Below are 26,895 nucleotides of genomic sequence, written 5' to 3'. Positions count from 1 at the left end.
ACACACACACACACACACACACACATGTCCTACCAAGACTCAAATGTTTACTATCTGCTCATTTACAGAAAAAGTTTGCTGAATCTTGCGTTTTGACTCATGGAACATTAGATCTAGGTGGGGTCTTTGCAGTCTTTTGTCTCTGGCTTTGTCATAGACCTGGAAAAGTCAAGTGTCTTATTGTGGTTCTGATAGACTTCTAGGGGCAGAACTAGAACCAGACCCAGGAATAACACTGTTACCATTTTGGCCTTTTTCTACATGAAAGTGAAAGTGTTAATTGCTCATTTGTGTCCAACTCTTTTCGGACCCTATGGGCTGTAGCTCACCAGGCTCCCCCATTCATGGGATTTTCCAGGCAAGAATATTGGAGTGGGTTGCCATTTCCTTCTCCAGGAATCTTTTCAACCCAGGGGTTGAACCCAGGTCTTTTGCATTACAGGCAGACTCTTTACGATCTGAGCCACCAGGGAAGCCCTTTTCTATGTGAATGTACTATAAACAAATATATGAATATAAAAACATTTTTTATAGAGTTAGAATTCAACTGTGTGTACAGTTTTATGTGCTTTTCTTCATTTTATATCATATTATAAGCATTATGATGCATCTTGCAAACTTTAAGAGGCATATTCCCACCAAATGTTTTATAAGGTATGATAATAAATTGTATTTCCTTTGGTAAACATCACAAGGGAACCTTCCATTTCTTTTTGCCATTATGCTTCTCTAGTAAGACAAACCAGCCCTGCCTCTATTAATGGTAACTAGCCTTCAGCTGCCTTCTCCAATTACCTGGAATGACTTGGAGTCTATTTAATAATGACCTCACATCTTACATACAACGACCCAGAGGAGCTCAGCTAGCCATTTAAAATTAGAACGCACTCCTGTGTTTATGTGTGGTCTCATTTATTATGTTCTTTGGTAAAGTAACTTTTTTGGTTAAATTCTACTGAAGTATATATACAGAGAAGTGCATATATCTTAAGTGTTCAATAGGAAGAATTTCCACAAGTGGACTCATCTTTGTAATAAGCAATCAGATCAAAAAACAGAACATGACCAGAGTCCTGACATCCCCCCAGACACCTGTCTTCAGAAGTAACCACTGTCCTGATTTCTAAGACTGTTTTGCCTTTTTTTTTTGAGCTATGTAAGAATCTTAAAAAGTATTTACTCTTGAAAGGGACTATATATTTTTTAATATTCAGAACCAAACTGATTGTTTGCTTATTAACTATTTGAAAGGAAAACATGTATTGTTGACCTACAGTAGCCTATGCCTGGTATTTCAAAATCTTCAGTTGAAAGTTTTCTAAAAATATCCTAAGTTGAGCCCTGGTGACATTTTCAAGAGTGACTTTGGGTTTGGTTCTCCTGTGCATCTGGTGTTTTGGTTTCCAAGGTGGAGTATAAGAAGGATCTGGAAAGTAGTAAAGGTCATAGTATCAACTACTGTGAAACGCCTCAATTCAGGAATGTGTGCAAGATTTCAAAATTCACCAGCGATGTGAGTTTTTAATGCCTAAGCCTTTGTTTGGCCTTTTTTTTTTTTTTTTAATGACCTGAATTTCTTGGTCTCTTAAGAGACCATGTATGTGAATGCATCTGGATGTCTTGGAGAAGCATGGCTTCTTAGGCACAGATACTATGAGTGTTGATAGAGATTGCCTGCTGGGGCTGGTCCATGGAGTGTTAAATCTCCAGCATGTACTTGACCCTGAATCCTCAGGGCTGTGTCTGCCCTCTTGCCTCCTTCATGTAAAACAGTATCCAGATCCTAGGGCAAATGCTGGTGAGGAAGCCTAGCTGAGCATGCAGCGTTCCCTCTCAACTTGACTTTGTGCTTCTTAAATTAGTACATAATTTCAGTTATCCTGCACGGTCACCTGGGGGGCCAGGTGTTATTTCCCCATCTTACAGCTGAGCAGATGTATGCTGGCGTGGCATTTGCAAATTTGGAAATTCTCAAAGTCTGGGGATGTATCCTTGAGAACAAAGACTGGTTTATATGATTGTACTTCTACTTAGTTGCTTATCGTAGTAAAATCTGAAATCACATGGGACTTCGTAAGGCTTAGTAAGGAATTTTTTTTTTTTTTTTTTTGCATACATGCCATAGTTGAGCGCACCAGCTTTGGAGCTGACGGGCCTGGTTCCATAATTGGCTAAGTGGCCGACTTTGGGCAAGTTGCTTAAGTTCATGGAGCCATTTGCCTGTCTGTAAAATGGGGATGATAATAAATCCTTCCTGCTCATAGAGTGTTTGTGAAGATTAACTGAGATAAATAGAACTATATCTGATGTAGAGTCATAGTATTCTGTTAAAATACTCTCAGTGCCTGGAAACTCAATGGCCTCCCAAGGTAGGTGATTTTAATGTAGCTTTATTAGAAAGTACTCAGATTTTTCTGACTTCTTGTCTTCTTGTTTTGTTCTTTGTAAGCTGCATTTGGGACATAATATAGTTACTTAACATGGTCGCGGCAATAACCAATGTGTCATGTAAAAGGTGCAGAATTTGGCAAAGCCCGGGTTTTATTCTTCATGTATCTAGAAGGAGTGGTAATAGCATGCAGTGCAGGGCTTGGGGCATGGGGTTGCATGCAGCCCCTGTGTGATCAGTGCTTGTCCTTGGAAAGCTCCACATTCATGTGATAGGTTTTCACATTGGAAAAATCTGGTATGTTTACAACTGAAAATGTTAAAAAAAAAATCAGGTCTGTTATGTGCTGTCTATGCATCAGATCCTGTGTTTGCTTGTATGCTTGTTTTATCCCAACTTCTTGAATTCTAATTTTTTTTTAGGTTTGTCTTATTTTTAATTCGCTGACCCACTGAATACATAAATAGGCTCTATTTAATCATTTATATGTTGGATTTAGTGCATTAAGATGAGTCGTTTGTCTTCCACGAGTTGGGGAGAGAATGCTTTTGTTGAAGGTTTTGTGTTCCCATGTAGAATAAATATAAAGAAAACTACCAGAACCGCATGAGAGGCCGCTATGAAGGAGTCGGGATGGACAAACGGATGCTCCATGCTCTGAAAGTTGGAAGCCTGGCAAGCAATGTGAGTCCTGTTGTGAAGGGCCTGCATGTCCTTGGGGTCTATTGGGGTGGAGGGAGAAAGGCCACGAGGAATTCAGCCAATTCTTTCCCAACCTCCCCTTTTAAAAAGTCAGTGTTTTGTTGTGTAAAGACTGACCTCAAAGAGTTTCTAAATGTTAATCAATACAACCAACGCTAGGTAAAAAATCCTTGAAAATTTTCAAAAGCTTCCATGTATTAATCTCAGCTTTCTCTGCTTTGAAGAGTACTTAGATCTATTGTAATTGATCCAGTGTAACAAAAACTTTCAGTTTCTGAAAGATAAAGAGAAATGGATGAGCGTGATTCTCATTTGAAATGCTTCAGATTTCCAAAGTGTTTATGATTTATTTGAAACTGGTTGGTTGGTTGACTGATTTATTCATTTGTTGCATCTTAATGTTCATTGTAGATTTCCTGTGTCCAGGCACTGCTCAATGTAGTGGGATAACAAGATAGATTAGGTCCCTCTTTTTGCTAAAGCGTGTGATCTATTATCTCTGTCTTTGTCCATTTAGTTTCAGTTCAGTCACTCAGTCGTATCCGACTCTTTTCGACCCCATGAATCACAGCACACCAGGCCTCCCTGTCCATCACCAACTCCCGGAGTTCACTCAGACTCATGTGCATCGAGTCGGTGATGCCATCCAGCCATCTCATCCTCTTTCATCCCCTTCTCTTCCTGCCCCCAATCCCTCCCAGCATCAGGGTCTTTTCCAATGAGTCAACTCTTTGCATGAGGTGGCCAAAGTACTGGAGTTTCAGCTTTAGCATCATTCCTTCCAATGAACACCCAGGACTGATCTCCTTTAGAATGGACTGGTTGGATCTCCTTGCAGTCCAAGGGACTCTCAAGAGTCTTCTCCAACACCACAGTTCAAAAGCATCAATTCTTCGGCACTCAGCTTTCTTCACAGTCCAACTCTCACATCCATGCATGACCACTGGAAAAATCATAGCCTTGACTAGACGGACCTTTGTTGGCAAAGTAATATCTCTGCTTTTTAATATGCTGTCTAGGTTGGTCATAACTTTCCTTCATTCAGTTTACACGTTTGCAAATGCCAGAGTGTACATCTTGGAAGTAAAGGACACTAAGAAGAAGCTGATCTCATTATTAAAACATACACATGTCAAATTTCATCTGCCTGAGAAAGTCAAATTTGACCTTTAGAAAAAAATTTCAAGTACTCTGAAGACTCTTGAATTTTCATTTATTTTCTGGGCATTAGCCAAGAAGCTCTTTTATTGTATACTTGTATGCAAATGCTTCTTCTTTAACAAAAAAATCTACAAGGGACTCCATGGTTAATAAGAAAGATAAAATAAATGTGCTACAGATAAAGTTAGCTAATTTTGGGTTAATTAAGAAGAAAAATTCAAATTAATTAAAGGCAAAAGTGTGAATGTAATTTAATTTTCCTTGGAGGTGATGAAACTGAATTAATTTTGTTTCTGGTTATTTAAAGAATATTTTTATGACATTCAAACAAGGTCACAAGAAAGTGGGGGCTAATTGCTCTTTTTTTGGTCTTTTCTTTGTGTTTCAGATCGCCTACAAGGCTGATTACAAACACGATGTTGTCGACTACAACTACCCGGCCACTCTTACCCCTTCCTATCAAACAACAGTGAAACTGGCTCCCTTGAAAGACGTGAGTCCTTCCCCAGTAGACCTGTATTCCTCATCACTTCCCTCCAATGGAGTGATTCTTAGCGAGACAGAAACAGGATACAGCAGTTCTTAGGAGATACAAGGGACTGAAAAACAGTAACTCTTTTCTAACACGACATTCATATATTCATGTCTGGAAACTCTTGGATTTCCAACATAAGGCAAAGACAACCCTGGTTTCATCTTGCAAACCTCTTAGAATTTGGGAACTATATCTGCTGCTGGGCACATTTAAAGTAATTATTTGCTAGCAGTGATGAGGTTTATTTTTTTTTTTTTAAGTTTTATGTTTGAGGACCAGAGGAAGTAAACTGAAATAGCTATAAGTTGAGAGGAAATGGCAGCATTGGCTTAATTATTTTCTCCAGGAGCACTTAATTATTTTCCCCAGGAGAAATATGTGTGTAATTTTTAAATTTAATTTTATATAATATTAAATAAAATAATTTAAGATTAAGTAAAATAACTTAATTTTATTATGTAATATTATAGCAGTGATTTGATTTATTTATAGTTTGGTTTATCTCCAATGAAATATGTATAATTAATTAATTTCATTGTTTTCTAATTGCAAGAATTTTACTACATGTTGATTACAGAAAATTTAGAAAATACAGAAATGTACAAGGGAAACAGTAGAAGTTATCTGCTGTTTTAAAAAGTATATAAGGTGGTTTAGAACTGAGTTGTCAGTTCACATTTGTCAGTGAGAGTCATGGACTCTTCAGTCAATCATGGACTTCCCTGGTGGTCCAATGTTTAAGACTTCACCTTCCAATGCAGGAGATGAGGTTTGGATCCCTGGTCAGGAAGCTAAGATCCTACATGCCTCATGGCTGAAAAACCAAAACATAAAACAGAAACTATATTGTAACAAATTCAATAAAGACTTTAAAAAGGGTCCACATCAAAAAAAAAATCTTAAAAAAATAATTTAGTATGTTATTCAACTTGTGCCCATTGAGTGCTCAGGGCTACTTTCCTTCACATTCTTCTGGAGTCAGCACAGCTCCAGCAGTTGACTTGGTCTGTGCTGTTGGTAGATAGGTCTTTGCAGCTGTTTCCCTTTTGCTCCGAGTAGGAGCAGTGGCAAGTTCAGCTGGGCATCTCCAGCATCTAACATAGATACAGGACAACAAAGGCCAGTCAGTGGCAAATGACAGCTTGATGGATGAAAGGGACTTTTCAGATGTGTGAAAAAGCAGGGGATGGGAAGTAGAATATAAAGAGCCCCCATTTTGCTTCTCCCTTTCCCAGAAAGTTTGGTTGCATTGACTTACTCATTTCACCTTAATGAAATTCAAGTTTAAACTTGGCTACCAAAGCCAGGTTTCTTTTTTTGGCTGCATACATTACCTGAGTAACTTGAGAAATCAAGAGCATCTCATAAAATCTGAGTGAGTTCTTTCACAGTGGGCTTCTGAGTGAGTTCTTTCTTTGAGTGGGCTTCCATAGTAGCTCAGTCAATAAAGAATCCGCCTGCAATGCAGGAGGCCGGGGTTCAATCCCTGGGTCAGGAAGATCCCCTGGAGAAGGAAGTGGCAACCCACTCCAGTATTCTTGCTTGGGAAATCCCATGGACAGAGGAGCCTGGCGGGCTGCAGTCCATGGGGTTGCATAGAGTCGGACATGACTGAGGAACTAACACTTTCACTTTGACAGTAGAATTCTAGAAACAATGCTTAGTAACACAAATGAAATGAGAGAGGGTCCTACAACTATTATATAGGGTCATGTTATATGTTATAACATGTTATATGTTACAACATGACTTGCTATTACATTTGCCTATATAAGACAGTGGATCAAACCAGGCATCTGCAATAGAGTCAGCTCAACCTGGAGAAGTCTGAGAGATGAATTAAACTAGACTGGATTAGAAACATTAATTGGAAGCAGAGGTAGATTCTGCACTGGCAGCCCGTGAGCCAGATCCAGGTTGCAGAGGTATTTGGTGTGGCCACACAGTGTTAAGAAAACTTGTTTTTGAAACGATATGTAGAAATTGTGAGTTCACACAGGAACTGTGGCCCTAGTTCCTGCGTCGCAGCAGTTGATGGGGACTCAGTGCCCACTTCTTCTATCACCTTCACCTGCTTTACTTTTTTTATTTTCCTGGCTCCTGTGTGAAAATTTTTACCGCCCTTAATGTAGGACTTTAGTTTTCAGGAAGTTTGGGAATCCATTTATATTTGAGGTCTCTCTTTCTGTCTGGTAGTCTTAAAGTTGGTCAGGTATCCCTGAAATCAAATAAACAAGCATGGGCCCTTAATTAGAGAGCATTCCTTTCAGATGGATTTTAAAAACACTAATAGCATTAAAATGAGACTCTACCCTCAGCAAAGGGACCTTTCAGAAAGTAGACTGAATCATTGACCAAGCATCTGTGATGTTGCAAAGATATAATTAATCATGGAAAGTGTTAATTATGTCCTGCAGAGGAAAGTAATTGTGCTCTGCTACATACTTAATGCAGAATTATCAGGAAGAAATGTGCCATTTAAAAAACAGAGTTTTGTGACATTTTATCATGCATAATTCTGAATTCTATTAGACTCTATTATGAGATGATAATTTTCCCTCTGACTTAGTGCGTTAGGAAGCTACTATAGTGTAATCTCATTAATACTTGACATTGAAATGACTTCATATTTCCTAGTTTTTCTACATACCCCAGGTCCAAAACTCAGAATGTAAAAAAACTTTTCTCCTTGAATTGTTAACTAAATAGAATGAAGCAATGCTGTCCCTTTTCTCCAAATCCCAACAAAAGATTCTGTAGTCTAGTACTTGGAACACTCTGTTCTTAGATCTTGTTCTAGAAGCTAATTTATAAGTCTTTTTGATTTTTGTTTTGTTTGTTTTCTAATTTGTCATAATACATCTCCTTCTGTAAGCAGAGATAGCTCTGGTTATAGGGAACCCCTGACTCATCTATAAGATAACAGGTAACAGTTCCAAGCACACCAGCATTGGCAAAACCACAGTTATAGTATGCAGTCTGGGAGCCACTTTGGGAGGCCGACTGCTGGGATTTGAACTCTAGCTCTGATACCAGGGACTTTCCTGGTGGCTCAGACAGTAAAGAATCTTCCTGCAATGCGGGAGACCGGGATTCAACCCCTGGTGGGGAAGATACCCGAGGAGAAGGGAATAGCTATCCGCTGTAGTATTTTTGCCTGGAGAATTCCATGAACAGAGGAGCCTGATGGGCTACGGTTCATGGCATCTCAAAGAGTCAAACATGACTGAGTGACTAACACTTACTTTCTGACACCGGCTGGTGACCTTGAGCAAGTCACTTCAGGGCTCTGTGCCTCAGTTCACATGTTGTGAGGTGGGGATAACAGTGCTCCCCACAGGGTGGTTGGGAAGATTCAATGTGTAAATAAACGTAAAGCACTTGCAGTAGTGGCAGGCACATAGTAAGTGCTATTTTTCAGTCGTAATTGTTGTTTAGCTCCTGTTGGAACAGGCAAGAATGGAGTGAGTCCAAGCAAGAGATGCCATCTCAAGCTTTTCACTGGGTCTGTTTCCCTTGGGTCAGTGGGTTTTAAAATACTGAACTGTTTCTCAGCATTTAAAATTGTAAGAATTTATATAATAATATGGGTTTCTGGTTTCTTTGGGATAACTGGACTGTCTGGCTACTCTGAGTCCCATTTGATCAAGATCACCATCTCTCAGAGCTGAGCGGTAGCTCTGCCCTTTGCCACAGCCCCCACCACTCCTCATTACTCCCCCACAATGAGGCCAAACACTGAGCCAAGACAAGTGCCATCCAGCTAGTGGTCTGTGACTCACAGGGGTGAGCTGTCACCCAGGGAGGTGTCAACAGGAGGTGACGGCAGGTGGGTAGGATGACAAAGACATCAGACTCTGGTTTAGACAGACAGGATATAGTAGAACAGTGCAAGGCTGCCCCCTGTGAGGGCAGAGCCCCCTGCTGTGGGATCATGGTCGAGGCAGTAGGTGGAGTGTGGACAGAGACGTAAGAGCTAGTGGGAGGCTAGAAAGTGGGGTGTGGAGGCCTAAAGAAGCTGCCATACTGTACAGGATCCTGGGTGGGGCCCTGGGCTTTGGGCAATTAAACAGAGGCATGAAGACCATGTGTGAGATGTTTGATGGTAATCCGACTGCTACTAACAGATCCAAAACCTAATTGACTAAAGGGCCTAGCTTGGAGATGGTAGGTTTTAAAATTCCTTTCTCTGATTAGCAATGTGGATGATCACCCTTTCTTCCATTCCCTGGCCATTCAGTTGAACTCTTTTTATGAGCCGCTTGTTCAGTCACTCACTCTTCAGGGGACTGTTTGTCCATCTGTGGGCTTGGAGTCTCTGTTGGTCTCCAACTGGAATCTTCGGGTTTTGCTTTGGTCATTTGAGAATCATGGCTCTATACGCCTGGGGGGAGGGAGCTAAGGAAATCTTAAAGCAAAGTACAGGTGACACCTTGTACCTCTCTGCATCCAGGTCAACTACAGGCAAAGCATCGACAAGCTGAAGTACAGCTCTGTGACCAACACGCCTCAGATTGTTCAAGCCAAAATCAATGCCCAGCAACTGAGTCATGTAAGTGACACCCTCTCCACCCGGCTAGATGTGGGGGACTTGCAGTTACTTTGCAGGGTTCTGGATATCTGGTTCCCCAAAGATTTGACTTCCATTGATGGTGTCATATGTCCTGTTACAAGCATGAGATGGTTCTTTTTAAAAGTTACTATTTTTAATATTTGTTTATGTTTGGCTGTGCTGGGTCTTCCTTGCGCTGTGCGTGCAGCCTTTCTATAGCTGCGGCGGTCAGGGGCTCCTCTCTAGCTGTGATGCTTGGGCTTCTCATTGCGGTAGCTTTTCTAGTTTCGGAGCATGGACCCTAGAGTAGTTTTGATGTGCCAGCTTAGTTGGTCATGTGCCAGCATGTGGGATCCGCCCAGACCAGGGATCAAACCCATGTCCGTTGCTTTGACAGGCGGATTCTTAATCACTGGACCTCTAGGAGAGTCCAGAAATCACTCTCTTTGATTTAAACTTTATTTTATAAATTTCAAATACATTCAGAAGTATAAAGAACAGCATAATGAACCCCCAGGCAGCCGTCACTCAGCTTCAGTGAATTAACTCGTAGCCAGTCTTGCTTCAGTATGCACATCCACTGCCCACCTCCATATTATTTTGAAGGAAATCCTAGGTATTGTATAATTTAATCTACAGATATTTTAGTATGAATCTCTAAAATGTAAAAATAATTTTAAACATGTTTATACAATTTTGATATAGCACACCAAAAAAACCAACAAAAATTCTTAACATCACCAATGTCCAGGTGGGATTCAGCATTCCAGTTGTCTCATAGGGTTATTTTTTTTTTTCGCAGTTTGTCTGAATCAAGCTCCAGATAAGGTCCACACTTTGTGATTGGTTGATATGTCTTCAAGACTCTTTTCATCTTTACGTTTTCCTCTTTATCTCTTTTCTTGCAAGTTGTTTGTTGAAGAAACTGAACTGGTTATCCTATAAAGTTTCCCACATCTGAGCTTTGCTGACTGTATCCCAGTGTGATTGCACATGTGTTCTTCTGGCCTCCAGTGCCTACAAAATAATAGTTGGATCTCTAGGTTTGGTCAGGCTCAGGTTTAATTTGGGGGCAAGACTGCTTCTCACATGATGCCGTGTTCTTCCGTTGGGAATCATAAAATGTCTGGTTGGCTGTTTCTGTGTGTGGTTTAAGATGGTCTGTTTCCAATGTGGGCAGACATTTGATAATTACTCTTTGAGTATCTAACTGCACATAGCGAGAGGTTTGGCATTGCAGTAAGTTTAAAAAAAACAAGTTTCATACCCTCAAGTGCTTCAGAGGCCAGCGGGTGAGGTAGCCCCAGGGAAGTCTTTTGCAAACTTGTAACTGTGAGCATGCCTTTGAGTTGTTTGACTTTTCATTTGGCATCTTCCGTCTGTTAATTTAAAACATTCGTAAAATTACAGGCTTCCTTGTGAAATGCCTTTTCCAGAAATTCCTTCTCAGCTACAGGCCTACAAAAAGAGAGTGAGAAAGAGCGCATTCTCTCCAAAGTTCTCCTTCTGTCGTGTCAAAACCGTGTGCTTACCCTGCGGGTTTATTTGAAATCCAACAGGTGAATTACCGTGCTGACTATGAGAAGAACAAGTTGAATTATACGTTGCCCCAGGATGTCCCTCAGCTGGTGAAGGCCAGAACCAACGCGGAATTGTTTAGTGAGGTGAGCAAGGAGCATGGGTGAGAACGCGGTGGGGGCTATAAACAGATGTGAAAATGAAGGGACAAGGGTGGTCCAGCAAACAGGGCCCAGGGACTCCTCTGTTCATGGAGAGGTTCATCAGAGGCGCCCGTCAGGTTGTAATTTTGAGTGTTGCTGCCTCATGGCATGTGGTAGTTCATGAGAATAAACTGATCACAGCAATTGAATTCCCAGTGTTTGTGCATGTGTATGGTGTATGCTGGAACACACACATACACACACTCATACACACTCATCATCATCCCCATCATCATCCTGATGACTCCTAGCTGGTGCTTTGCTGTGTGAGTAAAGTTTAAGTTTGAAGAAGACAAAACTTAATCACCAGATTCTCCCAGGAGTCACAATGAGGCTATGACTAGGCTTCTTATTCTAGATGGGAACTGTAGGGCAGGAGAAAGGAAAGAGGAACTAACCTGGGAGGTGGTGGTTTAGTCGCTAAGTCATGTCCCACTCTTGGAACCCTGTGGACTGTAGCCCACCGGGCTCTTCTGTCCATGGAATTCCCCAAGCGGGAATACTGGAGTAGGTTGCTATGCCCCTTCTCCAGGGGATCTTTCCCACCCAGGAATTGAACCCACATCTCTTATGTCTCCTGCATTGGTAGGCTGGTTCTTTACCACTAGCGCCACGAGGAAAGCCCCTTAGACAGATATATGATATTATTTTTGCAAATGGCAAACTGAGGACCAAAAAAGTGAAGTAGTTTGTCCAAGGTCACACGATCAGGCAGCGACAGTGCTGGGATGAACCCGTGGGTCTTCTCATTGCCCTGTCCCATCATTGCCCCACACGGCCCTACAGCGAGGGAATCCACAGTGTTAACAATTGTTGTTATCACTTCGATAGTAACAGCCAAGATTCTGCTCTGTAAACAGATGAAGGTGCCAACTTTGTAATTTAAAAAACTTCTGTTCAACTTTTGGCAAGACTGGACAGTGATTCCCATTCACCTGTGATTCTGTTTGTCAGGTTAAGTACAGAGAAGGCTGGGAGAAGACAAAGGGGAAAGGATTTGAGATGAAGCTGGATGCCATGTCTCTGCTGGCTGCCAAAGCTTCCGGAGAGCTTGCAAGCAATGTAGGTTTCTATCATTAACTCAGAAATGCATAAAAAACAGTTCCAGTAAAACATCAATGGTCCCACAGAAAAGAATAATGACTGTTAACATTGTAAACATTGCTACGCATTAATCTTCTACTGGGTTTGAGAGGTGTTGGGAGGTGTTTTTTCAGAATAGTTCTCCTTGCACTTGTCACTTGGACAGGGTCCCCCTTGCACTAACCACAGTCCCTCCCATGGCAAAGTTTATCTCTCACAGTTGACTTTCCTCTTTCTCTCCAGATTAAATACAAAGAGGAGTATGAAAAAGCAAAAGGCAAAGTCCTAGGAACCACAGACTCGAGGCTGCTGCACTCCCTTCAGGTTGCCAAGATGAGCAGTGAGGTAAAATCTCTTCTACTCCTCAACCCCCTCATTTAGGGCTGTGTTGCTGTGAAAGTTTTTCCCAGCCTGCTTCACCTGAAACTGTCATTTTTCCACTTCCGCTTGTAATTTCTTTCCTGGCTTATGTGGGAAATGTTTTCTTCCTTTATCTTGGCAAAGACTACTATTCTTTTAAAGGAGATGAGAAGTGTGTGGTCTCTAAGGGTGACCGGCATCTGCTTTTCGTGGTACAGGATGTTCGTCCACATCTATTCACTCTGAAATGTTTACTAAACAACTACTCTGCGCGAGATATTGTGTGAGACACAGGGGCTGTAAGAGTAAACAGCACATAACTGGTGTCTCTCTAATGGAGTTTAAGTACATTGGGAGCATTAGACAGGAAGCATTCTGTTTATTGAGGTGGTGAGGCTGGCTTATGATGCTTTGGGAGTGCAGTCAGTTATGATTACCTGTTGAGTCATGGAGGAACCAGGGCTTGAACAGAATAAGAGAATTGCATCTTATAACCATTTTGGATGTGCCCTATGGAACAAGTCCTCTAATGTCCTCAGTCATGAAGTATACAGAGACGCTGAGCATTTGGCTTCAGTTTAGACAGAGAACAACACTGGTTTTGCATACTCGGAGCAAATGGGGCCAAAAAAGATGGCCTTGCCCTAAGTCATATTGTCGTCAGTGGTAGTGGCTGAGGAATAGAGAATTAGACCCAGAAGTTAAGAACTCTTACCTTACTCCAAACTTACTCCTAGACTTTTTCTGCTGTACCACACTTCCTCACCATCACACCATCATCACCACCATCACACTATCACCACCATCATCACCACCATCATCACCACCATCCAGCCTCATTGACCCCCTCATTGCCAACATTTATCAGGTGTTTGCTGTATACCATCCCTGCGCTAAGTGGGTTTTGGCTACTGTTTTGTTTACTTTTCACAATAGGCTTCCAAGGAAAATGAGCCTTTAGAGAGGTGATGTGACTTCCCAGAGGCCATCTAGCTGGCAAAGTTCAGATCAGATTTGAACTCAAGCTTGGCTGACCCTGGAGCCCAAACTTTGCTATATTTGCCTCTCAAAGCTTCCACAGAAACCATGGATCGAGTGTTTTCTTCCTAGAGCAGCTGAATGAAAAGAGTTAGGAGGCATTTCTCACAGAGGCAAAGTAGTGTGAAACCTCAGTTCCCAGGTGCCACCACCTGGCAGAGCCAGGACTTGGGTCTCACCCTCTGGACAGACAGGTGGCATTGCCCAGAGTGCCAGTTCCTCATGGAAGCCTGGGCTTCTTTCCTGCATTTGTTTCCACGTCAGTCCCGCCAAGGCAGGCTTCCAGTAATAGAGTGTGTTTTGGTGCCTTCAAGGTTGAATACAAGAAAGGCTTTGAAAAGAGTAAGACCCACTTTCACCTGCCCATGGACATGGTCAACATCAGGCATGCTAAGAAGGCCCAAGCTCTGGCCAGTGACCTGGACTACAGGAAAAGACTGCACGAATACACTGTGCTGCCCGAAGATATGAAGACTCTCTGGGCCAAGAAAGCCTACGGGCTCCAGAGCGAGGTGAGCTTTGACTCCTTGCCTGCTCTCCCCATGCAGCTCTTGCAGCTGATATGGTGACATCTTCAGAGTGATTTAGAACTTGTCCATGAGTCTGTTAGGTGACTCAGGACCAGGAAGAACTGCTGGAGGTGTGCCAGGCCCAGGGGGGATGGATGGGGAGGTAGAGATGGAGATGGAGTTAGAATCAAGACAGTGAAGACCAGAGGGTGGAGGGTTGGGACTCAGAGCTATTGTGAAAGTCAAGGTGTGTTGGTAATGGGATGAGCAAAGAGGAAAGCAAGTGCGAAAGTGGTAAAGCTGATAAACGTTGTAAAGTACATCTAGGAAGTATAGCAGGTTGGCAGATAAAGTCCTTAGGCCAAAAGTCTGAAAAGCCCTCCTTTTTGGTGAAGGTGCTGGTGGTTCAGAACTAAGGAAGAATAGCCTCGTCTGGTTACAGGGTGGGCAGTGGCTTCACCCCCGAGCAGAGTTCTGCCTGACTATGATGAAGGGCTGAGAAAACGCAAGAGTGAGCACTTTCCTAAGTCTCCGTTAACTTCTCCCAGCCTGCATCCATGTGTCTGATTAAGCTTGGTCTTCCTCTTGCAGCTGCAGTACAAGGCTGACCTGGCGTGGATGAAAGGGGTCGGGTGGCTGACTGAGGGCAGTCTCAACTTGGAACAGGCCAAGAAGGCTGGACAGCTGGTCAGCGAGGTAACCTGAGTCCAAGCCCCTGGCTTCTTGTCCTTCTCAGCCCAAGTGACCCCAGAGAGCCATCTTTCCCTCTGAATTCTCCTCAACCCCCAGGCTTAGTTTTTGAGTGAGACTCAGGGGAGTACTTCTTCATTTTGCACGTGTAGCTCACCCTGAATTAGCTTTCTACACCCTTACGCTTCCTGGGAGGTATTTGTAGGAAGCCGACCGATTTAAGTAGTACTTGCATCGATGAGTCAGAATGGTTGTGATATACAGTTAGGACATAGGAAATGTGTTTGTTGTGTAAGGAGTGTGTGATTACTTCTGAATCAGAGGATCTGGTATTTAGAGGTCAGTATTCTCATCATGCTTTTTGGGAAAAAAACAAAAAACAAAAACCACCTGATGCTGGTAAAGATTGAAGGTAGGAGGAGAAGGGAACAACAGAGGATGAGATGGTTGGATGGCATCACCGATTCGATGGACATGAGTTTGAGCAAATTCCAGGAGACGGTGAAGGACAGGGAAGCCTGGCGTGCTGCGTTCAGTCCATGGGTTCGCAGAGTCGGACTAAGCGACTGAACAACAGTTCTCACCATGTCGTGCCGTAAACTCACTGTAGACTTTAGGCAAGTCATTCAACCTTTCCAATCCTCCTTCTCTCTTATACAAATGAGAAGGTTGGCTAGGATCCTCCCCAAATCCCTGTGGCTCCAAGCCTGTGCTTCTCTTTACTCCGTGTACAGCTGGTGTCGGCAGCAGGCAGAGGAGGACTTTTGAAGGACATTTCATTTGCAAATGTGACTATTTCAGGAACCCCGTTTGGGATCTTCAAAGGGGGTTCTTATTTTGGTGCCAGGAAGGCTGAGTCGGCATTTCTCTTGCATACGGTAATCGTAGTGCTGGTAACAGCTGCCGTTTATAGGCTGATAATAATTATGCAGCCAGTGCTGTCCTTCATTGATGACTGTGAGTGTATTACACACCCATGGTTCATTTATCACTCAGATTTATTACTCCTCTGTGAGTAGACACTAGTAGTAGTATATTCACATCCCCATTTTACGTAGGTGGAAGGTAAGACAGAGTTACATTTCCAGAAGTGGCAGAGCTGGGGTCTCTACTTAGTGTTTTGGTCCAATGCATCAGCTCTGGACAATTAAGCAATATTGGATTCCCGAAGCACCTTTTCTAATTTATCCTTATTTATCCACTGCACTCATCCTTCTCTCAGACAGACACATTCAAGGTTAGGGTGTTTGAGTAAGGAAGGTAGAGAGAAGAGAATACCTTGAGGGTTCCCATCACTTAACTTCTTTGAGACCAATTGAAATCCGAGTGGAACAAGCCGAGCCCCATTTGTCTTGGACAGGTGTGTGGTAAGGGGACCTTATGCCTTAGGCATGCCTGATCCCATCTCACTCATGTACTGACTCATTGTTAAGCTCCTCAAGGGCCAAGAAGACCTTTTCCTTTGCCTTTCTCATAGCCTTGCTCTGCCCTGGGCAGGGTGGGTTCTTGGCTCCTCACTCGGCACTTCTGATTTGACCAATGCAGAGACTGGGACACCCAGGGATTTCCAACCATGGAAAGGCAATGTGACTTCCTTTAATTATGTGGTGAAGGGGTTTTCCCATTCAACATGCTCCAATGAGAAAGGGAAAGTACAAGTCTCTTTGGAATATTTTTTGTAGAATTTCTTTTCTTCCTCATGGGAGGAAGTTCAAAACTTTCAATATTCCAATCCTTATTTATGCTTCAATTGGTATCAGCAATCCTCTTGCTGATGGCACTGGGGGCTCTGCTCACCTGTGATCTCCCCACAAGTTTTTGTTCAATAGGCCATTCTCAGGGCTTCCCTTCCCATCAGCTTTGGCAACTCCAATGGAAAAGCCAGAGGAAGTAAACCTCCAGGAAGGACAAGAAGGCCCCGTGGGGGAACAGAATTAGCACATGTAATTTTTGCCAGTGGCTTTGCGGGTGTGAGATGGGGACACGAGGAAGACAAGCCCTCAGTAATCTGGAACACGGAGAGCTGTGAGGGCAGAACCCACCTGGCCACCTGCCTTCTGGATGTGGCTCCTGGCCTTTGCTTTCACAATACTTCCTGGAACATCCTGACAGCACTGTGAATAACAGTGACTGCGAGCACAGTGATCACTTACTCTGTCCAAGGACACCCCTCGTGGGAAGGGAGGCTTTGAAGCCTCTGCACCACCCGCAGTAAAGCAGCTTCTATTGTTTCCCACATTGTACAGTCCAAGCCTGAGCAGCCCAGGGGATCCAAGGGTCTGCCCAAGGCCATGAAGCCAGAAAGAGGTCGGGGGAGATTTGGACCTCAGGTTTCATGGCTATCAAGTCCAAGTTCCCTCCACTCAGCTCTCCTATGTCAGATCTAGGTTTACAAAATGGATCCATCCCAGGGCCCACGGTGACACACAGGGTTCACTGAAGGGAAGATTCAAGTCCCCATTCAATAGAAGCGACTAAAACAAGCTCACCAGGCTGAAAGTCTCAGGTCTGAGTGGTCCTCTTTAAGCTAAAGGAATAGCTGGACCATCCCCCTTGGGAAAATTCTTGGGTCACAGAAAGTATGTGGGTGTTTGCATGTATGTGATGGTGGGGACAGCCCGATCTAATGCTACTGAGTCTCTTTTCTTTGGAAACAGAAAAACTACAGGCAGAGGGTGGATGAGCTGAAGTTCACCAGTGTGGCCGACAGCTCCCAGATGGAGCATGCCAAGAAGAGCCAGGAACTGCAGAGCGGGGTGAGTCCTGGGCTGCCCTTTCTCCTGCGACCTGCTGTGTCACGGGCCTGGACACCTCCAGGACCACAGCAGGTGCTGCCCAGGCACAAGCCAGGAGCCAAAGAGCCTTCCCTTTAAATAGGCTGGAGCCTGCTTTCCACGGGCTTCCAGGCCTCCCTACCGTACTCACCGTATTTCTCCTCTGTTTGTTAAGGACAGACGTCAGCTGACATTGTTCTTTTTCAGTTTTTACGCTAGTTCCTTCTTCTTTCTTTCTCCTTCTCTCCCTTATCAAGGACTCCAGAATTCTGGAGCCTGTAGAGAGTTATCTTAGAGGAGGATAGCATTTGCTTGTGAGATGGTGCACTTCATGCCCACTTGCACTCAAATGTGGAAGGTAGAATACTGAAACACCACATATGTTATTTACACGTTAGGGATCAACAGCTGAACAGGCGTAGTGCTACCATCTGGCCAGGACGTCCCTCGCTCTCCTTTCTAAAGGTTCAGATACATCTGCCAGGAAGGATGCAATAAACATAATTCGGAGTCAGCAGAAATCCACTGCATGGAAACAGGCTGGGAAGTGGGAGAGAAGGGAAGAGAAAAAGAGCAGGAGTGATTCAGTTTCCATGGAGAAGATGTTCACTCATGCTGCCTTTTTGGTCACTGTTCGCTTTCCAGGTGTCACTACCTGTGGATGTGCTAGGTTTGATCTTGAGGTGCAGGAGGCAGGAGATACTTCTTATTTTTCCCACTTGGGGAATCCATGTTCATCTTAGCCCTCTAGTGGGTCATTTGTGTGGCCATAGACACTGTGGATGGGAACAGCTTGGGGAAGTTGATGCCTCCTGGGAAAATGGGGCTTCCCTGATGGCTCAGATGGTGAAGAATCTGCCTGCAATACAGGAAACTCAGGTTCGAGGGTCAGAAAGATCCCCTGGAGAAGGGAATGGCAATCCAATCCAGTATGCTTGCCTGGAGAATCCCATGGATGGAGGAGTCTGGCAGGCTATAGTCCATGGGGTCACAAAGAGTCAGACACGACTGAGCGACCAACATTTTCACTTTCTTTAAGGGAAAATGAGAACCTTAGAGGGGTTCTCAGATTGGTCCCCTGGCCACGTTTTCCTCCCAGCAGCTCACTGCTGCTGCTCATTCCCTAGTCATCTATTCTGACTTAAGCCTCATTTCCTGCATGCTGCCAGCCAGCATCTGGCCTTATTGATCTTGTAATGGATTTTCCATGTAAGACCAGAAGAACCGAGCAGCCAGCCACCTCCTCCTTTGCCTTCTGCTCCTGACCCAGTGTTCTCTCCCAACAGGTGGCCTACAAGGCAGAGCACGAGCAGTCCGTCCATCAGTACAGCATTAGCAAAGACGAGCCTCTCTTCCTACAGGCCCGAGCCAACGCTGCCAATCTCAGCGAGGTACAGTCGGGGGCGGCAGGGAGGGGAGGCGTGCTGAGGGCTCTACTTTCCTGTATGTAGGCACCTGATCTGTAAAGCCCACCAGCTGTATCAGTGTGTCTGTGTCCACTGAGGCTGCCTGTATACATCTGGTCGTTGTAAACTCCTCACCAGTATTAGTGGGCGGGAGGGGCTTCCCTGGTGGCTCAGTGGTAAAGAATCTACCTGCCAAACAGGAGATGCTGGTTCAGTCCCTGGGTCAGGAAGATTCCCTGGAGGAAGAAATGGCAACCCACTCTAGTATTCTTGCCTGGAAAATCCCAGGGACAGAGAAGCCTGGTGGGTTACAGTCTTCGAGGTTACAAAAGAGTCGGACGCCATTGAGCGATGGAGCATGCACACATGCACGCATGCAGACAACCTTTGGTAGGAATGAGCACCAGCTATACGGTGGAGTAGGAGGCAGTGGTTATTCTGGGGTTGGAGTTGAACAACGTAAGAATAGTGATAGAGAAGGGAGTGAAAAAGAGCTCAGAAATTGGCTCCAAACTCTCTGGGTTTTTAGCACTTACTAGGTATGCAACCGTGGGCAATTTCTTTGCTCTCAGCGGTCCCACTGGCAAATGAGGGCACGCTTATTTCCCTCTACACTGGGTTGCCCCGAAGTCTCAGTGAGCTGATATACGGCAAGCACAGGGAGGAGCATGCTCAGAGCGGTTATTCCTTAGGCACGAAAGCTTGCGGAGTTCCAACTTTTCTTCTCTTTCTTCTAAGGAAGGGCCTTTCTTGGCTCTTCTGCTGGTCTCCCAGGTCTTTGGGGGTCCTGATGCAGGTATTTGGGAGAGGGGGGAGAACGGGAAGGAGAAACAGAAGCTAAATTGATTCACACACAGAAATAGAGGGAGCCTTAGATGGTAAAGAATCTGCCTGCAATGCAGGAGACCTGGGTTCAATCCCTGGTTTGGGAAGATGTCTTGGAGAAGGAAATGTCTACCCACTCCAGTATTCTTGCCTGGAGAACCTCATGGACAGAGGAGCCTAGTGGGCTACAGTCCCTGGGGTTGCAAAGAATCGGACACCACTGAGCGACTTTCACTTTCCAGAAGAAAGAACTTGAAATCTGGAGGTGGGGGCAGGACAGGAAGTGGGAGGAGCAAAGGAAAGACCCACATGCACTAGAGGCTGGGCTCAGAAAGAGAAAGGGGTGCACCAGGAGCAGCTGCTGGGCTGGTGGGGTGTGCAGACAGAGGCAGGGAGCAGACTCTTCAGAAGTGCTGCCGTGTGTTGCGCGGTGTCATTCCACCTATGACCTGTCACTAGACTTCCGTGAAGACGCTTAGTATTTTCTAGGGCTTCTGGAGTTCAGTGTCTGCTTCTTTTAGCCAAATTCCTGTAAGGCAAGAGGCCAAAAGGTGGAACAAGAAGGCCTGGTTATATTCAGGCTATAAATTTCTCTGGGTCTCAGGATTTCTATGGAAGGATGTAATGGGTGTTTGCCTCCTGGAGAAGTTGTTATAGAGTCTAAGGGAAGTCCTCTCACTTCAGGATGATCTCTTTTCTCCTACCCTTAGAAACTGTATAAGAGCAGCTGGGAAAACCAGAAGGCGAAAGCGTTTGATCTGCGTCTTGACTCCTTGGCCTTCCTGGCAGCCAAAGCCAAGAGGGACCTGGCCAGTGAGGTAAGTCAGTCCCCAGTTTGCACTCGGCATCATGAATCCTGACATCTATACCTGGGAGATTCTGAAAGTGTTCTGGCAGGTTTTTAGTCTCTCTGAGCCTCAGGATTCTAATCTGTAAAATGGAGATAAGTATGATCATCTTGAAGTGAGATAATCGTGTAAGTGTCAAGCACACTGCCTGCCGCACACTTGTTTTTGGTAAGTGGTAACTGGTGTTATCACTAGTAGTAGCGTGAGTAGTAATCCAAACCACTCCTTTTACAGGTAAACTGATGCCCAGAGACATTCCATGACTTTCTAGGGATGTGGAGGCCTGCTGAGGTTAAAGTACAGACTCAGGTGTTGGAATGACTCGGGGTAAAATCCCCGCTCCATCACCAAATAGCTTGTGACTTGGGGTAGGCTGTCCCACCTTTCAAAATCTCAGTGAACGCACGGGTAAATTGATAATTGCAAAACGGTTATGAGGAAAGGGGATGCACTGACGTGGGTTAAGTGTTCTGTAGTCCAGTGCTGTCTACTACGAGTCCGATGTGAGATAAGGAGCTTAGGCCAGATTGCCTGACATTGGCGGCTCAGACGGTAAAGAATCTGCTTGCAATGCAGGAGACCTGGGGAGCAGCTTTCACTTTCACTGCTTCCTTCATCAAGAAAGTCTTGCTTCCAAAAAAACCCCCAAATATATATATATATGTGTGTGTGTGTGTGTGTGTGTGTGTGTACATTCTGTATCTATTGTGTATGTATATGTAATAATATATATATATACACACAAAAATATACCCATAAATGTGTATAGATATCAGCTGAACTAAACAATGGCTTGGCAATGTGGTTGATGTACATTATGACACAAGCCCTTTGTCTCATCACAAACCAGCACTTGTCTATAGATGCACTTTTGAGTGGCACAGATTTATACCATCCCGGGCTCATTGCAAGTGTTCAATGAGCCAAGGATCACTATCTGCCAATAAATTGTGGCGGATAGTGATCCTGTTGTTCTTCTTGGCAGATTTGAGAGTAGAGCCCACGTCTCCTGATGACCTCAGTAATGACGATGTTGAAATGATGCCACACACCAGCATCCTGCTACAGTTTTCAAAGCATTTCCATATTTATTCTTTCTTCAGATCCTCATAAATCTAGATCTAGTGTTTCTTTTTCAGGCCAGTGTGTTCCTTTTGCTCCCCGTAACTCCTAAATATTTACACGTACCTCAGTTGTCTTTCGTTTGAACATCTTTCTGAAATAGCAGTTGTGTTTTAGGTATTCTGTGTCTTTTTCATTTCATGATGACTTTCCATACTATTCTTGCTGTTATCAAAAAAGATTACAAAATGGCTTTCATGAAAGCAACAGGCCACTTAAAAACAAACCCAGGAAGAGTAATCTCAAATAATATAGAGACAAGGTGGACTTTCCCCAGGAAATGGGGAGAAGACTGTTTGATAGCTGAACTTTCAGTTTAGTTCTGAGGTTCTGGCAGTACAGGTGTAAAGGGAAATAATGGGTTGTAATTTTTTTTTTCAATATTTGATGAAAGGAAATATATCAGTTGTTCAAAGGAGGCACAATTTCTATGACACTAATTCTGATAGGTCCTGTTGTATAACTTTAACTTTCTTGTGTGACTTGATGCTTAATTCCTTTAGGAGATATCTGCTAAGGAACCCCTGCTCTCTTTCTTTTGTTTAGGTGAAGTACAAAGAAGATTATGAAAAATCCAGAGGGAAGCTCATTGGAGCTCAGGGTGCCCAGGGGGATTCGCAAATGAGCCACTCGCTGCAAATGTCCAAGCTCCAGAGTGAACTGGAATACAAAAAGGGCTTCGAGGACACCAAGTCTCAGTGCCACGTCCCCCTGGACATGATCCACCTCGTGCATGCCCGCAAGGCTCAGCACTTAGCCACAGACATAGGCTACAAGACAGCATCCCATCACTTTACAGCTTTGCCCACAGACATGAAGGTGGAATGGGCCAAGAAGGCTTACGGTTTACAGAGTGATGTAAGCTCCTTGTGTGTGTGTGCGCATGTGCACTAGTGTCTCCCAAACCCTCCAGGACATAGTCTATACTTTGAGATACCTGTTTCTGGATCCCTCAGGGGAAACATTTAAGCTTCCTAATGCCTATATTTTACTCAAAACTATGTCCATTTTAAATTCGGTACTACCAAACAGAAAATTATACAGCTTCATTTTTCTTCTTGGCATTCTGATGGACATAGGTTATCTATGTTTCTCCTAATTGCTGGGTTGGCGAGGGGATGTATATGTGACATTCTTAACTGTGACCTGCCCGTGGAGAGAGCATTCCTGGTACTCAGGCCCAGGTCAGTCGTCCCATGTTTAGAAAGGGCAGCTTGCTAGTCCTCAGCAACCCTTCTCCCCCTTCCCCGTCGTGTTCTTTCGTCTTCGGTTGACTGGCGAACTGAAAAGACAGGTCAGCGACAGTCAGACTGTCACCCCTGGAGGTGGGCTGGGGGGAGTGCAGACACACCCTTCCAGGTAGAGCTCTTTTAGGATGGAGAGGTGATCTGCTAGTTTCAGAGATGTGTCCATATAAATGATTTTCCATTAAAACTATTACTCCTTCCATGGCAAAGAAAGAAATGAGAAATCCCTCCCCTGCTGCCCTGTGCTGAGGTTCTTAAGAAGGAATTGGCACCGTGGGAAGTCTCGCATGTCTTGTGAAATTCCCTCAGATAGCTCCCCACCCGGGTTCCGTTGTGGATTCTCATTTTCTTCTCCCCTGCGTGTCATTTTAAACAAGAAACCGGGGAAAGCAGACAATAAGGCCGTGCTTCTTCCTGAGGTTGCCGTGGACCTGTAATGAGGGATGCGACTGATGGGGGCCCCCCTCCGTCCAGCTTCACCCCCAGCAGTGTCGGGTGGGGCTAAAGCCACCATCCGCGGGTCGGCTCCAATTAAGGGAGAAATTAATTTACATTTTGGAGCCCTACCTGTGACTGTGCAGAAATGGATAAGACAAAAGTGGCATCTAATTTGACTCAGCTGGCACCAAGGTGGCATCGGGGAGCCATTAATAGCCCTTTAAATGTCTGCACACCAACAATGGCCTGCCTTTTTTTTTCCCCCTTTCTCCTTTGTCAGAACCAATACAGGGCAGATGTGAAGTGGATGAAAGGGACGGGCTGGGTCGCCACCGGGTCATTAAATGTGGAGCAGGCGAAGAAGGCAGGAGAACTCATTAGCGAGGTGAGATTCCCTGACAGCGTGCAGCGGGCCTGGCTGCATTAGGCGTGCGGCATTTCTGTATAAAATTAAAATAATTTCCACTCAAAAGGCAAAGAAAAAGGCAAAGCTACATGAAAGGCCTCCAAACCCAGACTAGGGCCGGTAATTAGAGGAAAACCACATACCAAACACACCCCAGTAGGGGCCCAGAGAGCCCTGGCAAAAACAAAGTGGGTGACAAATGATATTATGAATAATAATGACAATCAAACAGAGCTCGATTGCTACCCACCAACTTACCTTTTTAATGAAGCAACACGGGAGAGATGATAAAAAGACACATTTATCACACCCAGAAAGCCCTTTGGTGACTTCATGCACATTTTCTTCCTCTTTCTTTCCGAGGCAGGCAGTGTAAACAGTTTTTGAATATTCACGTGGTGTCGAACATGTGACACGGTTCTTTTTTTGTTGGAGGGTCTCATTTCTGTTTGAATTTCACTGCTGTCTACTTGCAGCCACCCTGGCTGGACTCACAGGCTTCTGAAAGGAACCCTTTCCTCCCTTTTTAGGACAGTATCCCTGAGCAGATCTTTTAAAGACTAGGTCAGCGTTTCTTGACGTTGGCCCTGTGGACATTTTGATTCGTTGTTGTGGGGCTCTCCTGGGCCTGGCAGGGCTTTTGGTGGCATCGCTGGCCTCTAAGCATTAGATGCTCACGGCACTCTTTCCCAGTCGTGACAACCAAATATGCCTCCAGACACTGTTGCAAGGTGGAGTGACTGCCCCGGCTGGACACATCAGAGTCATCTTTGTCTCACATTCACAGAGAGGCTGCACACCCTCGATGAGCCAAATCCACTCTGTAATGTCTGCTTTGGGAGGCACTTGCTCAGCAGCCTGGTCTTTCTGGATGTTCCTTTGTGAGGAGGAGACATAATGACTATAGGCCCTGGAGACTTCAACCTTGACAGTGTTTTGGTCCCAGTTCAGTTCAGTTCAGTCGTGTCCGACTCTTTGCGACCCCATGAATCGCAGCACGCCAGGCCTCCCTGTCCATCACCAACTCCCGGAGTTCACTCAGACTCACGTCCATCGAGTCAGTGATGCCGTCCAGCCATCTCATCCTCTGTCGTCCCCTTCTACTCCTGCCCCCAGTCCCTCCCAGCATCAGAGTCTTTTCCAATGAGTCAACTCTTCACGTGAGTGTGCCCTCCTCCAGGGGATCTTTCCCACCCAGGAATCAAACCAGCATCTCTTGTGTCTCCCAGCACCACCTGGGAAGCCCAATGTGTCACAGAGCTGATTTCAAAAATGGCCTTGCTCTGATTGACCTAAGTTTTAGAAATGTTAGTGGACATTCAAGGCTCAGAAGACCTTGGGACTTCTGTAGAGATTGTACTGCCCTGAGTATTAAATAATTCAGTCTTATTAAGGAGAAGCTCCCTTAGGAGGGTGAACATGAGAAACTTAACAGATTTAGAATAGAAGATTCATGCTCCCAAACTCTCCATATTGGACCCACTCATAAAAATAAAGGCCGTTGTACACATGATTTAGACTTTGAGATGATTCCTTCGTGTATTTAAGTCTGGAAGACAAGGGATCCTTTTTGGAACCATCCTTCCTATAGTGGTCTTAATTTTCCAACCCATTTTGCAAACTTATTTAACAAACTTGCTTGTCTTCCGTGCTTTGTGTGTGCTCAGTCACTCAGTTGTGTCCAACTCTTTGCGACCCCATGGACTGTAACCCACCAGGCTCCTCTGTCCATGGCATAGGAAATGGAGCATGTTGCCGTTTCCTATTCCAGGGGACTCTCCATGCTTTATACAGGTCTTCAGACTTTAGGAAGGACATCTTTCAGCAACTTTTCCCAACCATCTCATTCCAGTTTGGCATGTTTCCAGTTTAGTGTCAAATTGAATTGATTTCTTAGTTTTCAGACAGAATGCCAGGCTCTGTGAAAGAGCCACAGATGCACACACACATGTCATTTAAACCAGGAGTTAGCAAACTTTTTAATAAAGGACCTGATGGTAGATATTTTTGGTTTTGTGGGCCACCCCGCTTCTGTTATAACTACTCACCTCTACCATTGTAGCCAGATACAGCCATAGATAAACATGTAAATGAATGAGCACAAGTGTGTTCTAATAAAACTTTATTTACAAAACAAATGATGGACCAAATTCAGCTGGACATTTAACTGTCTTCTTAAGATAACCCAGTATACAAATATCCAACCTAAAGGAAGTGTTTCTAAAATAATTGTTTGATTGGATAAAGGATATACTTCATAATTCCATTAAGAAAGCAACTGTTTTACTCTCCTGGAACTGTACTTTGATTGAAAAAAAAAAAAAAAACAGGAATTAATTTAAGCATGATTGTCAGAATATTTCAAACTTGGGTATCTCAGACTTTGTTAGCACTTGTATTTCTTGTAACCCTTATTGTTTGTTCCAGTCTCTTTCAAATTGTCTGATGATTCCTTTCAATAAGAGCACTCTTTTTCTTGTTATTATAACATTTATAGAATTATTGCATGTGTTAACCGGTTTGTGCGGTCACTGACTGTTAAAGTAAGGGTTTTGACTGTGATAACCTCTTCCAAGTTCTTTTGTGGAAGGAACTTAGAAAGCTTCAACGATAAATGTAGCTCTGAATGTTCTTTCCTGCTTGGGAGACCCAAACTAAGGAATGTAAACAACTGCAAGACAGTATCTGAAGGCTACATAAAGAATCCTTTCCTAAGTGTGTGTCCTACAGTATTTTACCCATATAATCTAATTTTGAGATGTTTTCTTTGCACCAGGTAGAAATACTTTAATGTTAATTGACATGAGGTTATTCTTAAATTGAAACAAATATTAACCTGAAGGCACCTAGGCTATAAAGATGGAGGAAGCCGAATAATAATTATGTTCACAAATTCACTCTAATCTCAAGCAACCTATGATTTTCTCTTTCAAATGGCATGAAAGAGCAGCACAAAATTCACAGCTTTGATCTTTTTCTGCTCAACAGAAGAAGTACCGGCAGCATCCAGATGCTTTGAAGTTTACCAGTATTAAAGACACTCCGGAGATGGTCCAGGCCAGAATTAGTTATACCCAAGCAGTGGATGT

At 44.1% G+C, this 26,895-nt stretch overlaps 1 protein-coding gene across 5 annotated transcripts in view; it reads left to right on the top strand.

The window, feature by feature from the left end:
- The window catches only part of NRAP (nebulin related anchoring protein), a 75,342-nt gene that overhangs the window by 18,291 nt on the left and 30,156 nt on the right, over positions 1–26,895 (top strand). For 2 of the 5 annotated variants that reach the window (XM_019988621.2, XM_019988620.2), the window contains exons 12-26: positions 1,409–1,513; positions 2,966–3,073; positions 4,641–4,745; positions 9,241–9,339; positions 10,899–11,003; positions 12,015–12,122; positions 12,387–12,488; positions 13,856–14,053; positions 14,642–14,746; positions 17,398–17,496; positions 18,801–18,905; positions 20,456–20,563; positions 22,262–22,573; positions 23,681–23,785; positions 26,795–26,893. In XM_019988621.2, coding sequence (XP_019844180.2) covers positions 1,409–1,513; positions 2,966–3,073; positions 4,641–4,745; positions 9,241–9,339; positions 10,899–11,003; positions 12,015–12,122; positions 12,387–12,488; positions 13,856–14,053; positions 14,642–14,746; positions 17,398–17,496; positions 18,801–18,905; positions 20,456–20,563; positions 22,262–22,573; positions 23,681–23,785; positions 26,795–26,893 — 1,863 coding nt within the window. The remainder of the gene's footprint in view (positions 1–1,408; positions 1,514–2,965; positions 3,074–4,640; positions 4,746–9,240; positions 9,340–10,898; positions 11,004–12,014; positions 12,123–12,386; positions 12,489–13,855; positions 14,054–14,641; positions 14,747–17,397; positions 17,497–18,800; positions 18,906–20,455; positions 20,564–22,261; positions 22,574–23,680; positions 23,786–26,794; positions 26,894–26,895) is intronic. The other 3 variants (XM_019988625.2, XM_019988622.2, XM_019988624.2) reach the window with 2 other exon arrangements.

The sequence above is a fragment of the Bos indicus genome, chromosome 26 (genome assembly GCF_029378745.1).
Source record: "Bos indicus isolate NIAB-ARS_2022 breed Sahiwal x Tharparkar chromosome 26, NIAB-ARS_B.indTharparkar_mat_pri_1.0, whole genome shotgun sequence".
Lineage (NCBI taxonomy): Eukaryota > Metazoa > Chordata > Mammalia > Artiodactyla > Bovidae > Bos > Bos indicus.
Note: the sequence above shows the minus strand (reverse complement) of the source record. Positions and strands in the feature narration are given on the sequence as shown.